This window comes from Ursus arctos, unplaced genomic scaffold, assembly GCF_023065955.2.
Source record: "Ursus arctos isolate Adak ecotype North America unplaced genomic scaffold, UrsArc2.0 scaffold_3, whole genome shotgun sequence".
Lineage (NCBI taxonomy): Eukaryota > Metazoa > Chordata > Mammalia > Carnivora > Ursidae > Ursus > Ursus arctos.
Genome location: NW_026622985.1, coordinates 9952791 through 9969256, shown reverse-complemented (window position 1 = coordinate 9969256; position 16466 = coordinate 9952791). Strand labels below are relative to the sequence as shown.

The 16466-nt window shown below is 40.5% G+C and overlaps 1 protein-coding gene across 1 annotated transcript in view; it reads left to right on the top strand.

The window, feature by feature from the left end:
- The first annotated feature begins 11286 nt into the window (after positions 1–11286).
- The window catches only part of STK17A (serine/threonine kinase 17a), a 42469-nt gene continuing 37289 nt past the window's right edge, over positions 11287–16466 (top strand). Inside the window, exon 1 of the mRNA XM_026502729.4 lies at positions 11287–11644. Coding sequence (XP_026358514.1) covers positions 11439–11644 — 206 coding nt within the window. The 5' untranslated portion in view covers positions 11287–11438. The remainder of the gene's footprint in view (positions 11645–16466) is intronic.

Sequence of the window (16466 nt, the reverse complement as noted above, 5' to 3'; positions counted from 1 at the left end):
ACAGCAGCTGTCTCAAGGTCTGTGTGCATCTCCACATACCTCCATTACTAACAATGAGATAGGAATGCAAGTTATGCTACACTTGACCAAATGGTAATAAAAGTTTACTTCCATTTATATAATTTTAGGGAAATTTGAGCATTAAGCATTCCGAGCTTTTATACGCCCATGTCTTCTGAGCAGAGCCACCATTTTTTATAATTTCTAACAACCAACTCCAGGTCTAGGAGCCAATCAACAATTTCTTTTCCTCCCACTCTCCTTTTCCCCGTGCATACCATCCATCCAAAAACAGCAGTGGCAAAGCTGAAATTTTTGTACATTCAACTCATGAGTCATTATGTGGCGTCAGTCCCATCAGCTGGAATGAGCCTAGACATACGGTGCAAATATTACACTTTCCAACAAATGACAACAGCAAGGAAGACGCCTCCTGCTGATGCAACACAGTGCATCTCAACGGTGGTGGGGATTGTGGCTCAACCCGAGTTGAGAGAAGTCTAGGTGGGGCGCGTCCTTGGTGAACGCTCACCGCACAAGAAGCAGAAACTTGTGCGCATGGAGATCTCGCTACATAGCATAAAGATGAGGCTTCTACCCCCATTGTGTTGTGTAGGGTGTGATGAAGCAAACAGGAGAAAGGGAAGAAGGCCCTATTAGGTTGGTTTGAATACCTGAGTTCTGTACTGTTTTATTTTGCTTTGCTTTCTTCGGTCTAGCTACAGTTCTCCTTCACAAAGGGAAAAAAAAAAAAAACTATAGATAATCTCATGACTTTCGTTAAAGGTAATTGGCCAACCAACTTTTGTTTTATCTTTGATATTGTTTTTTTCATGCTACTTTCTTCTTTTCTTTTCTTTATTGTCGTGTTCGAATTCCTTCGCATCTGATTGTCCACAGGGACACGTTAAATGAGAAGCTGCAGAGAGCGCTGTTGCTTGTCCGGGATCAAGGGCAATATAACACTCCATCCACAACAATCCTCCAGGAGCCGACACCTAACACCCCCCAAGGCACGTCGATTTGTCAAAATAGATATCCAGTTTCTTTGAGCACTCAGTAAAGAGATATCTCAGAAAACTTAGTGTTTTCAGAAAAACAGTCGCAGGCTCCAAAGACAGCCTAACCTCTTGATTATATTTGGAATAAGCCCAAACACAATGGTCATTTCTATTTTTCTAACCTTGTTATCCATGTTGTCTGAAATGTGTCATAAGTGAAAGTGTTTTTCTTCACTGGGAAAAGAAGAGCTTGAGGGGCCCCACTGTTGAGATGTCACATTGTTACTTCCAATATATTAAACAAAGGAGAAATGTAAGACAAAGTTAATTGGACAGGAAGCCGTGCCTGGTGCACATTGTATCAGTGTGTGTTTGGGCACAGAGTTGTGTTTCCTGGGCTCCAAAATGAAACTTCTTTTAGTAGGAATTATTTATAACGCCCAGCACCCTTTGCTGCATGTATCTATTGCCAATCGGGAAATAATATGTTACAGAAATGTAGCTTTCTATTGCCCTCTAAAAAGAATATTTACCAAGATAAGATGGAATGTGTAAGTTACATAATACAAATTTCAGGGACCTGTAAAATACAGTACACATTACAGTGTCTGAAAAGTTATGGGTTCTGATGGAGCTATTATTTATAAAATCAGAGCATACGGATTATGCAAATCATTTCACCATTTTACCTCTTTGAACAGCTTCTCTAGTATAGGGTGTCTTTCATTTTTAGAACTTGGTGTTACCCATGCGTAAATACACATTAATTCAAGCACTCGATTCTTTTTTTAGTCCTTATTTGTTAGGCACTGGCAAGGGAGGAAAATGTTCAGAAGAGGGAACCTGCTCCTGGGAGCTTTGCAATTTATGCAAATATCTAATTAATATAATAATTAGATTACTTGATATCTATTCTACCCATACCCAGAAGGAACAAGGTAGCCTAGAAAATATATAGAGACAGATAACTTGGGCATAAATGGTTTTTCAGCCAACTTTTCCTTCTTCCTATTCCCCCTCCTCCCACCCTGATGCCCTGACTCTAAACGTATCCCACAAAGCATTGCAGGATCAGTATTTTGTGAAAGTATAAAATTCCAAAAAGAAATACTGATGTCAAAGTCAGCTCAAAGGATGCAAAGCTTGCTTAACAGGGTCCCAGATTCTACTACAGCTTTGCAAAGAGTCCTAAAGGAAGGTAAACATAGAGAAAAAGAGCCCATATAGTTGTTATGGAAAGATCCTATGATTTCTCTATGTTCCAAGTGATGTTTCTTTAGCTATTATTCCCTAATATATGAGGCTGGAATACATGTAAAGTGTGTGTGTGTGTGTGTGTGTGTGTGTGTGTGTGTGTGTGTGTGTGTAATTATGCTATTAATTCCACAGGCTGGAGGTGTAACTCTCCCCCAATCATATGACACAGTGAGTGAGGCAGACCTGTTTGTTACCACTTGAATTTTTTTTTTAATTTAAAGTATGAGTTTTCTCCATGGAGGCATATTAGAATATTAATCACTTATAAACCACAATTCCCCTAAAACAAGACCTTTTAGAGCTCGTTTGGGTAAGAGTATATTACCCTTAATTGGGGAACAAATGAGAACAATAAATAAGAGAAAACTTACATTTCAAGTAGAAAAATACTTTTAAAATGCTATGAAGTATTATAATAATTTCATAGATATGACATTTTATTCTATGATATGAAGATGATCATCCTAAAAATAGAAATTGCCTCTGCTAGGTCGGGAGTTCTTTGTAACTTCCTGTGTATATAAGTTGGCAGCAGTCATGAGAACTTTTTACTACCATCACCAATGTAGCACAATTGTTTGAAGGACAATGAGGAAATTAAGAAAAAGAGACAAAGGATCCGTTGGCAGGCTTCTAAATCTTTTTTCTCTTTAATACATGACCATATGTCCATTAATGGTAAGTATCTTTGTATGGCGAGTCAATAAGCCAGACTTTCCAGAACAATTCTAATGTTACATCTTTGGTATCTGTCAGTCCATGTGTCAAACCATGTGTCCAAAATCTGGGTTCAAAAAATTTCTCAGTTGCCACAAATGTTTTCCCAGTCAAGATGAAACACTTTCAAATGAAAGTAGTTAGAACTTTACATAACAAATGTGGTGCTTTATTATTATTATTATTATTATTATTATTATTATTATTATTATGTACTTCAGTGTTCATTATTTAAACTACTGCAATACTATATCATAAAAATCTGCGATGGATGTTCTAGCCATCATAAGGTCCAAAAGAGAAAATGTTATTTTCCTGTTAGTGACATGTAGTCCCTTTGTTCTAGTAGAAAAAAAAAAAAAAAAGGTGCCTAGAGGTAGTAGATAGAATAAATATTGTTCCATTAGCCTACTTCCTGCAGCTTCCAATTTATCTAAGGAAATGTCTATAACAATTTTGTTAAAAGTCTTTGTTCTAGTCCATAGCAGGAGAAGTCCACATTACTGGGCTGATTTTGCTTACATCAACAAGAAAAATGTCACGTGATACTCAGGCCGAGCTTTCTCTTCCATCATACCACCTTCAAGGAATGTCAATAAACTCACTTTGGTATGGCATTGTGTGTGCTCCTTATTGCAAACACAGGTCTAGGGTAATGCATAACAATTTGCCTCATGCCTGTGCTTTCACTGGATGTAAGCAATGGAACAACACGGAAGGCTGCCAGCTGCCGTGATAAACAATCCCTGGAAAATTATTTATCAAAAAAGCAGAGTATGTATTCACAAATCCGTGAATAAGGGAACGGGTTGTGTAACGAGTTCCTTGTGTATGCCTGTTAGGACCGTACACAAGCCACGTGGGCTTCGTTTGTGAGTGTCCTTTATGTTGAACCAGCCATACACAGGCTTACTAAATCCCTACATGTGTAGATGTTTCTACAAAGACTTCGGGCTGCAGCCTCACACCCAGGGGGACCCTGAGAAAAGAGTCAGCACTAGGCAAAAATGTGTCCAGTGGTACATATCAGAACTCCCAATATCACAACGGTCTTGGGAGCCTGTAAAAGAAAAATCATGTGGCTGTCACCGGGCAGTCAGAAGCTGATTTATTCTTTGAGGGGGAAAAAAAACTTATTAGGAAGTGTGGGTAGGACTGAGAGAAAGAAAAACCCTGGGAAGTCTCAATAGTGTATTTTTATGGATGTGCATAAAAATTTTTATGCACATCCTGGGTTTACTTTAGATTATAACTGAAAATAATTTTTCTCTTAGAGCATAAGAAAAACATTAGCCTAAGCCATAATTTACAGACAGTAGATGATATTATTCTATATTTTAATCTGATCATTATTCTGAAATCAAGATTAGATTTCAGATCTCCTGATTTCTATGGCCATGCTTTTCCCATACGCTGTGCTGACAACTGTAAAAAACAAACAAACAAACAAACAAACAAACAAAACCAAAAAACACATATACTTTAGAGCCCAGATGCAGTTAGGTATGTTTATAGAGGATGGTTCCCCAACAGAATAAATGAAGAGAGAGTTAGGGAAGGTCAGGCTAACCTTTATCCCTGCTGCAGAAATCATCACATTTTTAGCTGGGGAGAGACATTTAGGTACTTTTGTCTGACTAATTTTATCTTGGAGACAAAGAATCTGAGACCAGGAGAGATGATTTGCTCAAGGCCACTAAGCTTTATCTTGAGAGCTAAAGGTACGCCCTGTCGCAAAATATCCCTTGGGTTCCTGAGCTCCTGGACCTGGTATAACCATCAAGACATTGGCCAGGAGGGTGGGAGAGCCGGAAGCGGTTATCTGTTAGGCATGCCATGGGATGTCCACGTGTACTCACCAAAGAAGGATGCAGTCTGCCTACGGCTATAGCCCCTCTGGATGAGTTTGCGGGGGCTGCTGCAACAGAGGACCACAAACTGGTGGCTTAACTAAGGCTTAAAGTCCAAGATCAAGGTGATGGTGAGGTTGATTCCCTCTGAGAGAGAACCTGTTCCATCCCTCTCTCCTAACTTCCAGGGATTCGCTGGCAATCTTTGGTCCTCCTTGACTTAGAGACCTCGGCTTTCTTCTTCATGTGACATTCTGTGTGTGTGTATGTGTGTGTGTGTCCAAATTTCCCCTTTCTATAAGGACAGCAGTCATGTTGGGTTAGGGCCCACTCTATGACCTCATTAACTTGGTTACCTCCGTAAAGACTCTAACTTCCAATAAGTTCACATTCTGAGGTACTGGGAGTTAGGACTCCAATGTATCTTTTATGGGGGACACAATCCAATCCCATACTATCCTCCTTCCGGCCCCATGAATCACTGTCATCAGCCCCAACAGTAATAGTAATAATAATAGAAGCTAACTTATATTTAGAACCACACTATTCACCAGGCTCTTTAATTGCTGTAATAATAATCACAGAAGGAATAAAATCATTGCCTATAAGTTTACTGCTTGTTACAATAGTTTAGTATAATAAATCAATAATTAACATTGTGGTATCTAATCAATGGATTAATGAAGATGACTGTGATCACAATAAATTTTTCACTACTTAAGAAGAACTAATTTTTGCTTTTCATGTATAACCCTATGAGATAACTTATATCCCTATCTTAAACTGAAAAAACCCTGAAACATAAAGAAGTTAATTAATTTGCCCAAAGTAAATGGTATAGCCAAGATCTGAATGAGAGGCTGGGCTCCCTCCAGAGCCCAGACACTCAACCACCAACACACACTACCTTTCTTGAATTAACCATTTATTGAATACTTGTTACGTGCCGGGTCCTGTGCTGGGTACAGGGGGGAAACGGCAGTCTTTGCCTCAAGGAGTTCAAGGTCTAGCAATATTCAATTCATTCTTCTGCTTCATGTGAGATTTGGCCCCTGTTTTTGATATGAATATTCCCTCCCCCTGCAACCCCACCCCAGCTCCTGAATAAGATATGATGTCACTAAAAAATAATAATTAATAAGCAAAATGCTATGGGGAAAAGAAAACAGGAGCCATTGGCTCCATTGGAGAGGAAAGACAGACAGGGATGAATTAGTAAACAGAGAAGGAACTGGAAATGACTGAATCAGCCTAAGAACCTTCATATCTTGAAGACCTGGGAGATGACGGCTACGAAGAGATTTATTTTAATGCCCAGAACCTCTAAGTGAATTAGTGTCAAAACCTGTTGAAATTAATCATGTTATATATGTCTCTCTCTTTATACTCTACTGTCACGGAAGTACATGCCTAGTGTAAAAAGAGGATACACACATGGGGAGCAGTGGTGAGACCAGGCTAACTCAATCAACAATGAGATGACCCCCTAGGTATCTGAGTAAACACAGTCAAGATTTTGTGATTGTTATACATTATTATTGTGGCAAGTGGATAACCAATTCAAAGACCATTAGGCATCTTTTCCTTTCTGGGATAACTTTTGAAACCAAGCACAGAAAGTTCAGTTTAATGGTACGAATGCATCCACCATGCGTGGTAGCCACTGCTTAATTTAAATGAATAATGATACTGAAGGCAGAAGAGAAATTGGCATATTTACACGAGCTCATCAACAAAAAATTATAAAATGCATGAGAAACTCCAGTGCTAGGAAAGAGAATCCACAGATAGAATGAACAGGAAAAACTCGAAATACACCGCAATCTAAGAGAGGTATAAGGTAAGTACTTTTAAATGTTCAAACAGACAAGGAAATAATAGAACACGTAAATTACAAACAGGAAATTATAAACCTAGAAAGGCAGGCTTGAAAAGGACAATACTGTGCTTTTTTCCTTTTTTTTTTTTCCTGGAATAAGCCACTTGAAGTCTTTAAGTATTTAACTTGTATGAAAATGTGTAGCAGCTCACAGCACTTGAAAGATGTAGCTTCTAAAATAAGTGAATGGATATTTTTCATATACATGTGTTTACAAAATGTACTTTTATCAGAATTGCATGGTAAAAATAAATAAATGCTCTGTTAGTTTTTATTTTATAAATTCAAGTTCGGGTTGAGATAAGAATGCACAAATGCTGAACTTCTACCCTAAGAATGTTGAACTTCAACTTTCAAAAAGTAGACTTATAGGTGTTCAATAAATGTTTTTAAAATTTGTCTGTTATAGTAAATATAATTTGTTTCACTGGCATAGCAACACATATGTATACATAAATATGATTTGGGTTTTTACCAATTGCTATTAATTTGTATAATTTATGAATCAAAATTCTTTGAATTTATAGTTCAGTAAGCTTCATTTATTTTGAGACTATGTATTATGTGTATATAAGTTAATGATTGTTAGGTCTCCTTGGTGGCTTGTTTCTTTTACAAATATGTAATGACCTTCTTAGTCCCGAACGGTATTCACCTAAAATTCTACTCTCTTGGTTCTTAAGAGTTATTAAGAGTCCTATGAATATCTACATTCATCTTACCCATAAGATCTTTACCCAACACATGGAGAATACGCATTCTTCCGAAGCACATGAAACATTTCCCCAAAAAAAGACTACAATGTCTCAATAAATGCCAAAGAAATGATAGCCCCACATTCTCTGACCATAATTAAAAGCCGGTACTTAAAAAAATTATTTACCATGAGATAATAACAAAACATGTGTTATCCCTAACTCATGGAAACAGCTAAAACGTCTCTTACACTGACATATTCAACCGGGCAATGAACATCTCTATTTAGTGGGCTAATAAATCATACTTATATCACTCAGGGTTTTGATCAGGAAAGTATGGTCACTCTGATCCAGAATAAGGAATTTATTACAGAGACAGACCTTACACAGTTGTGGGAGCTGGGGAATAAACCTATGGAAGCTTTGCAGCTAATGGTTGACCTGAATCAGGAAGAAAAGCCAGATATAAAGCAGGAGTGAACTAGAATAAAGAACTAAGATAAACTGAAACCCATGAGAACAAACTAGAAGCCTCCTCAGGTTGGTAACCTTCTGAAGGCAATGGTTCCTTTCATCATGGCGCTGCACGCATTCCTGACCCAAGTCTCAGAGACACTGGAGAAAGAGAGCCTCTCCTAAACTCTTCACCTAATCCGCCAGCAATTCCTGTTGGGCCGAGCTCAAAAGAATTCCATTATTTTTCATCAATCCCATCACCATGTCCCTAGTCTGAGCCACAGTAATTGCATGTCTGTGTGATTGTCACAGTCTCCTAGCCAGCCTTCCTATATCCAGTTCACAACGCTACAGTCTATGCTCGATGATGCAACCAAATAATCATAAAACACGTGTTAAATCATGTCACTCTTCAGTTTAAATCCTTCCATGGTTTCCCGTCAGTTTTTTTTTAAGATTTTATTTATTTATTTATTTATTTATTTATTTATTTATTTATTTATTTAACAGAGAGAGAGAGCATGAGTGGGGGAAGGAGCAAAGGGAGAGGGACAAGCAGACCCTGTGCTGAGCGTGGAGCCAGATGTGGGGTTTGATCTCGGGGGCTTCATCTCATGACCCTGAGAATATGCCCTGAGCTGAAACCAAGAGTCAGATGCTCAACCGACTGTGCCCCAACCTAGAAATAAATTTAACCAATGAAGTGAAAGATCTATATGCTGAAAATTATGAGACATTGATGAAAGAAATTGAAGATAACACAAATAAATGAAAAGACATACCATACTCATAGGCTGGAAGAATTAGTATTATTTAAATGCTGATACTACTCAAAGCAATCTACAGATGCAATGCAATCCCTACCAAAATACCAATAGTATTTTTCACAGAACTCGAACAAATAATCTTAACATTTGTGTGGAACTGCCAAAGACCTAGAATAGCAAAGCAATCTTGACAAAGAACAAAGTCGGAGGTATCATGCTTCCAGATAAAACTACACCACAAAGCTACAGTAATCAATACAGCATGTTACTTGCACAAAAATAGACACATAGATCAATAGAACAGAATAGGGAGTCCAGAAATAAACCCATGCTTATATGGCCAATTTATAACAAAGGAGGCAAGAACATACAATGTGGAAAAGATAGTATCTTTAAAAAGTGATTTGGGAGGGGCACCTGGGTGGCTCCTCTGGTTAAGTAATTGCCTCTGGCTCAGGTCATGAGCCCAGGGTCCTGGAATCAAGCCCCACATTAAGCTCTCTGCTCAGTGGGGAGCCTGCTTCTCCCTCTCCCTCTGCCTGTCACTCTGCCTGCTTGTTCTCTCTCTCTCTCTCTCTCTCTGTCAAATAAATAAATTAAATCTTTAAAAAAATAAAATAAAAGTGGTTTGGGAAAACTGGGCAGCTACATGCAAAAGAATGAAACTGGACCGCATTCTTATACCATATTCAAAAATCAACTCAAAGAGGATTAAAAACTTAAATGTAAACCTGAAACCATAAAAATCCTAAAAGAAAACACAGGCAGTAAGCTCTTTATAACTCTCAATATTTTTTGGATATGCCTCCTCAGGCAAGGGCAAAAAAATCCAAAAGAAACAAATGGGTCTACTTCAAACTAAAAAATTTTTACATAGTGAAGGAAATCATCAATAAAACAAAATTTAACCTATCAAATGGGAGAAGATACTTGCAAATTATATACCTGATAAGGGGTTGACATCCAAAATATATAAAGAACTCATACAACTCAATAACAAAAAACAAACAACCCAATTAAAAAAAAATACGGGCAGATGACCTGAATAGACATTTTTCCAAACAAAACACAGATGGTCAACAGACATATGAAAAGGTGCTCAACATCACTAACCAGCAGTGAAATGCAAGTCAAAACAATAATGAGATACCCACCCCACACATGTTAGAATGGCTATTACCAAAAAGACAAGAAATAACAAGTGTTGGTGAGGGTGTGCACTGTGGGTGGGAATGTAAATTCATGCAGCCACTGTGGAAAACAGTATGCAAGTTCCTCAAAAAATTAAAAACAGAACTACCATATGCTCTGGAAATTCCACTTCTGCATACTTATCTGAAGAAAACAAAAACGCTAATTCAAAAAGATATATGTAGCCCTAAGTTTGTAGTGGCATTATTTATAATACCCAAGATATGAAAGCAACCTAAGTGTCCACTGATAGATGATAGATGCATGGATAAAGAAGGTTCAGTGTATGTATATGGAATATTAGTCAGCCCTAAAAAAGAATGAAATCTAGCCATTTTCAATAACATGGATGGATCTAGAGGTTATTATGTTAAGTGAAATAGGTCAGAGAAAGACAAATACCATATAATTTCACTTATATATGGAATCTCAAAAAAACCCCCACATAAATAGCCTTATAGATACAGAGAACAAACAGGTGGTTACAGAGGGGAGGCACGTAGGGGAAGGGCAAAATAGGTGTAGTGGATTAAGAGGCACTAAGTTCTAGTTATAAAATAAATAAGTCATGAGGATGTAATGCACAACATAGGGAATATAGTGAATTGTACTGTAATAACTTTGGATAGTGATAGATGGCAACCAGACCTATGGCGCTGATCATTTCATGATGTATAAAAATATCTTACTATCTTGTACACCTGAAACTAATACAATACTGTGTATCAATTATAATTCAATTTTAAAAAGACCAGATGAGGGGGTGGAGGGAGAAGGTATGTGAGAAATCTCTGTACCTTTCACGTAGTTTTGCTGTAAACCTAAAAATTCTCTAAAATAAAAGTCTATTTTTTAAAAAACAATCTAATATTTAAAAAAAAAAACCAGACCAGACGAGAGCACCGTGTTAAATAGGGAGAAGACTACAGACGTATAATACTGCCTATTGCATAGGGCTAGAGTGAGGGGTTAATAGTTACCCAACTTCTGCTTCCACAGTTCCTCCCAGTGCGCGAAGGAACCAGGTGCCCTGGTCAGCTTCCTCGTGGTGTACAGCCGCTGGGATCAGAGTCTCACCGCCCCCTCCCCGCACACCCAACGTAAAGCTCCAGCTGGCAACTCTTGCGCCTTTCACTGACGGAGGGATCAAGTTTTGGAGCACTCAGACGCTCAACAGGTGTGCAACTGGTCGAGGTCGGGAGCCCTCCCATCTGAAGGGTAGTGCTGCTTCCCCCCAGGCCGGGGCGTCCCCCCAGGCTGCACTCTCTCTCTCTCGACTGCAGAGGGAGCGCGTGAGGTACCCTGCACTCCCGACGCCAAGCGAGCCCGCGAGGGGGCGAGACTAGGGGCGGGGCGGGGTTCTGCCAGGGGGCGGGGCGGGACGTGGGGCGGGACGTGGGGCGGGACGTGGGGCGGGACGTGGGGCGGGACGTGGGGCGGGACGTGGGGCGGGACGTGGGGCGGGACTCCGGGAGTCAGCGAGCCGCAGTTTAAGCGCGCCGAGGGGGAGAGCGGGTTCCTGGAGGCTCGCGGACCCGTGCGGGGCAGCTGCAGGTGGGACCGTTACCCGCCGGCAGCTGGGAGCGAGCGGGGCGGCCGGAAAGGAAGCGTGCCCGTCCACCATGATTCCCCTGGAGAAGCCTGGCAGCCGCGGCTCCCCTTCGGCCGCCGCCTCAGGGTCGGGCCGGGCCGGCAGGAGTCTGGGCGCGCCGCGCCGTCCGCCGCCCGCACCCCAGGCCCTCGGGCTGCTGACGGAGATCCGCACCGCCGTGCGCACCGAGCCCTTCCAGGACGGCTACAGCCTGAGCCCAGGCCGAGAGCTGGGCAGGTGAGTGGGGCGGGGACCGGAGGCGGCTAAGTGGAGGAGGCGGGCGGGAGCGGTGGGGGTGGTGGTGCCGGGGCCGATAGCGCGCTGTGACTTGGCACAAACTTGGGTGCGGGCGGCGATCGGGGCGGTCGAGTCGCACCAGCCAGCCGTCCGCGCGCCAAGGCTTGTCCCCAGAGCCGGGGAGGCGCTCCCCGGCGTGTGGCTTTCACTTGGAAGCGGGTGTGAGAAAGTCTCCAGCCGCGGGTTCCCGAGACCAGCAGCCCTACCTCTACGCAGGCCCTTTCAGCATCTGAGGTGTTCCACACGGCAGGGTAGCGGGGGGGGGGGGGGGGGGCGTGTGAGCCACGGGGCTTGTATTTCCCCGAACTAGTGAGTCGGAAGGAAACCCCGGAGCTGTAGAGTCAGCTGTGGTTTTGCCCTTCAACTCGTGTGTGTTCTCTGTCTCCTTATGTGGCTGTAAGAAAGGCTAACATCAGGCGTGACAGCTTCCTTTGCACCAGTGCTCTGTGAGCTTCTCCGCCTTGGGCCGACGTCATTTCGGTTTCTCGGTTTTGTGCGATTTTAGTTCTAAAATACTGTGGTCTCTGTGGCTTAAGTTCGGACTGGTTTTATTCATAGGCACTTGGCCCTTGCCTCGCGCTTTCTACTCCGCTCTAAGCTGGCCCTTGTCTTCTCCTCCCCACGCCACTCTTCATTTGGTATCTTTGTAAAATTGTAAAAAGCAAAGGCTGTTTGGATACTTTACACTTTGTATGTTGAAGAGGGGTGATATAGAGTGATAGGGTTTGGGGACTGACTCCCTTTTTCCTTACAGTTTGGAGAAGTTGTCAAAAGCACCCGTTTTGGAGTAAGACCTGAGCTCCTATCGCCGGCCTGCTTGCTATGTGTGCCTTCGAGTGGGTGACTTAGACGCCCCAGCCTCATGTTTCTCACGCATAAAATCAGAATGATGACAGTACCTACCTACCTCATGGGGGTGTTGTGCAGATGACAGGCATCTCTGTAAAGCACATGCTACAGGTCCTGGCACATAGCATTCAGTAAACGTTAGCTGTTGTTGCAGACATTTGTTATCGTTGCAAAATCGCACCATGTTGTAATGGGGAAAGGGCCTGACAACCATAACCGCCTTCATCTGGGGTCTTGGAAAAGGAGGGCCTTGTAACAATTGGTTACAAACAATATTAAAAATGCTCTATTTTACATATATTAAGCTGGCTTTTAGAAATAGGGGTTGGTTTTTTGTTGTGGTTGTTGATTTTTTGGAGGGGAATCTACCTTAAACATGTCATATTTATTCCAAATGTTAACAGAAGGAAAAATACCTTTCAGAACAAGATAGACTTCACTATGGTGGGCACTAATTAACTGCATCTGTACACACTTTATATCTGACAAAGGAGGCCTAGAGAGCTACTAACTCAGCTAGGTATTCTAGTTCATCGAAATTCCAGACATTCTGAAGTAGCCCTGATCCCCTGAAAAGGGAAAACTTAGACTTTCTCTTATTTGGTTGTCTGGCTTCATTCCACAAAAGGAAAACTGGTATTACAAAGCCGAAATATCTTCAGGTGGCAAGCACTGTCCTGTATCGTTTATATTTTATAATAAATGATTTAATCTGAAAAAATTGATTTGCACCCTACCAGGTGTTGTTACTAATTCCTCCAGGAATGTTCTTTTCAATTCTTGCTTTAATCTGTATTATAAAATTCATTTGCCTGTAAGTATTTTTCTCTTTTACATATATACTACATATATTTATATGCTTACATAAATTTTACAAAAATAATAACTCCTGAAGGAGCAGAACAATGCAGTTAGATAGCTACTTGATATAAGAGCCTAAAACTGATAAAAAAAATTAATGTATTTGTTTCTTTTTGGTTCTTTTTTTTTTTTTTTGTCACGAGAAGTTTAATGCAGTAGTGAAGAACATGGGCTTTGGAGTCAGACAGTCTGTGGTTGAATCTTAGCTCGTTACTTACTAGTTCTGTGTACTTAAGTAACTTACCTAACCATTTATTGCCCCACAGTTGTGGAGAGAATTAAATAGAGCACATCTATAGCATTATTAAGGCTGTGCCTCTTCTTGGGGGGGAGCACTCAATACATGTAATTCATTGTGTAACAATAAATGTTCTTTTACATGTAACCAGAAAGCAAAAATAAGAAAACCTGCACAACCTTATGCTTCTGTCTGTGGCAAAAGTGATGAAATCTCATTGCAAAACACACAGGAACTGTTTAGAACTGTCAGGAAGCAAAAGTTCTATTTTGTGTTATTAGCAGTCTTTGTTTAAGGTTTATAAATTTTGCCGTATATAATGGTTCTGGCATAATTGTTTATTCATAATCTTTTCTGTAATAAGAAAGTTGTCTTTTTTTCCAACTATGAACTGTGGTTGCATTTCTGATATAACTAATCGATCTCATTCTGATACAGAAATTACAAAATTACCTGTTACATTTTAATGTAGTAGGAAAAACAGAAGATCTATTTGTTATATTCTAAGGCCTTTCATTTAGTCAAAAATGTTGAAGAGGTGTGAAGAGCTAACTGTTCAAACAAAAAAAACTGTGTTCTTTAAAAAGTTACCATTATTTTAGCTTACAGAAAATTAAAGCTTTCAGTGAAATGGTTGAAGAGAATTTTTGAAGCGGTCAATTTTGGTTCTCTAGTAACGACAGGATGTGATGTTGATTATTTTTTAGAAATGTCGTGTCATAGTCTTTCATGTCTCCAGCAGAGTCTATAACAACCTAAATGTGGTAAATATATGACATAAAATTTTCTTTGGTTGCATGAAGCTTGACTTATTATTCGTAAAGGTTGTTACCTTTCTTTAAGTCAGGATATGTGCCAGTGTAAACCACATTAATGATTAAAGGTACAGGAGACATGACCTTGGGTTCTGAGAATTTTTTCATAATGTTGATTTCCCTTGAATTTGAAAGTACAGGAACAAAAACACGTTTCTAGAAATTTAAAGTAATACAGTTTCACATTGAATGATTTTCCTTACATGTGTTTTCATTATCTAGTCCTCCACTTTAACATTTTTTTGCTGCATTTATAAATTTTATCTTAAGAAAAAAAAGGATTTTTAAAGCCAGAAGAATATCTTTTGTTTACTAAATTATTACATGCTGATAGTTGAATTTCCCTATGAGACAAAAAATATGAATTCTGTGCTGAATGAGTATTTCATAAATACCTTACAGTTATACAGGTGCTTTCACATGTATTATCTTATTTAATTCTCCTTACATGTGTGTTTGGGAAGTCCCATTTTCTTTTTTTCTTTTTTTTTTTTTTTTTTTTTTAATATTTTATTTATGTACTGAGAGAAAGAGCATAAGCAGGGGGAGCTGCAGAGGGAGAGGGAGAAGCAGGCTCCCTGCCAATCAGGGGGCCGGACATGAGGCACAATCCCAGGAATCTGGGATCCTGACCTGAGCCTAAGGCAGATGCTTAACTGACTGAGCCCCCCAGGTGCCCCCAGAAAGCCCCATTTTCAATGAGAAAACCAAGGCAGAGGTTGATTGAGTCTTACGAAAGACTGCTGAGCTGGAACTCTTTGAAATCCCTTCTATTATATAAGTCAGATGTTTCTCAAAGAATAATCTGCAGTCTGGCTTGTAGGTGAAGCAATTTCTCATAGTTTTTACGAGAGGACATGAGTTCTATGTTGGGACAAACCCTACGAAGCCTCTGTGTCATAGTTCCCTCTTCAGTTGCGCCTCATGGTACACAGGGATGTTGTGTCGCTTTCCCTCCAGAGCAGTTGAGAGTAACAGAAACAAGGAAGGAAGGATTTTTATCAGAACACAAGAGAGTGTTCAAGCTGAAGGAGGGCAGGTGTATTTCAGAACCGTGTGTTCTTTACCTAGATTCAAGGCTGTAGATAATGGCTTTAGGTTTTTGTACTTTACAACTACTTGAGCGTGTGTCATGAATCGTAATTCATAATTTCTTTAGAAATTAAGACCCTTCTGGGGCATGTGGCTGTCTTAGTCAGTTGAGCTGTTGACTCTTGATTTCTGTTCAGGTCATGATCTCAGGGTCCTGGGGTCCAGCCCTGCATAGGGCGCCATGCTCAGTGGGGAGTCGCTTGAGGATTCTCTCTCCCTCTGTCTACCTCCCTACCCCCCCCACCCTCTCTCTCTTTTTTTTCTCAAATAAATAAACCTAAAAAAAAAATAGAAATTAAGACCCTTGGTAAGTAATATTGTCCATGTAGAAATTGCCTTGTTTTAGGATGGGTATTATTTAAGACTTCTTGGCCACTAGTGATTAGTTTGAAGAGTATTTACCAACAGTTGTGTGTAATCTGATATTTTTGGATGGATTAGAAAAAAATTGGCTATGTTTGTGGTTCAGCAACAGGGTTAGTTAGGAAGTTCTAAGGCAGATTACTTCATTGAGTCAACTGTTTTGATTTTGAAAAGTTGGGACTTAATGTTAAAATTAAAATCTTAATTTAAAATATACATAAACTTGGTGTGTCTGGATGGCTCATTCAGTTAAGTGTCTGCCTTGGGCCCAAGTCACGATCCCAGGGTCCTGGGATGGAGCCCTACATCAGGCTCTCCACTCAACGGGGAGTCTGCGTCACCCTCTGCCCCTCCCCCCATTTGTGCGCGCACACACACATACGCACACACTCTCGAAATAAATCTTTAAAAAAATAAAATACAGGGGTGCCTGGGTGGCACAGCAGTTAAGCGTCTGCCTTCAGCTCAGGGCGTGATCCCGGCGTGATGGGATCGAGCCCCACAACAGGCTTCTCCGCTGGGAGCCTGCTTCTTCCTCTCCCAC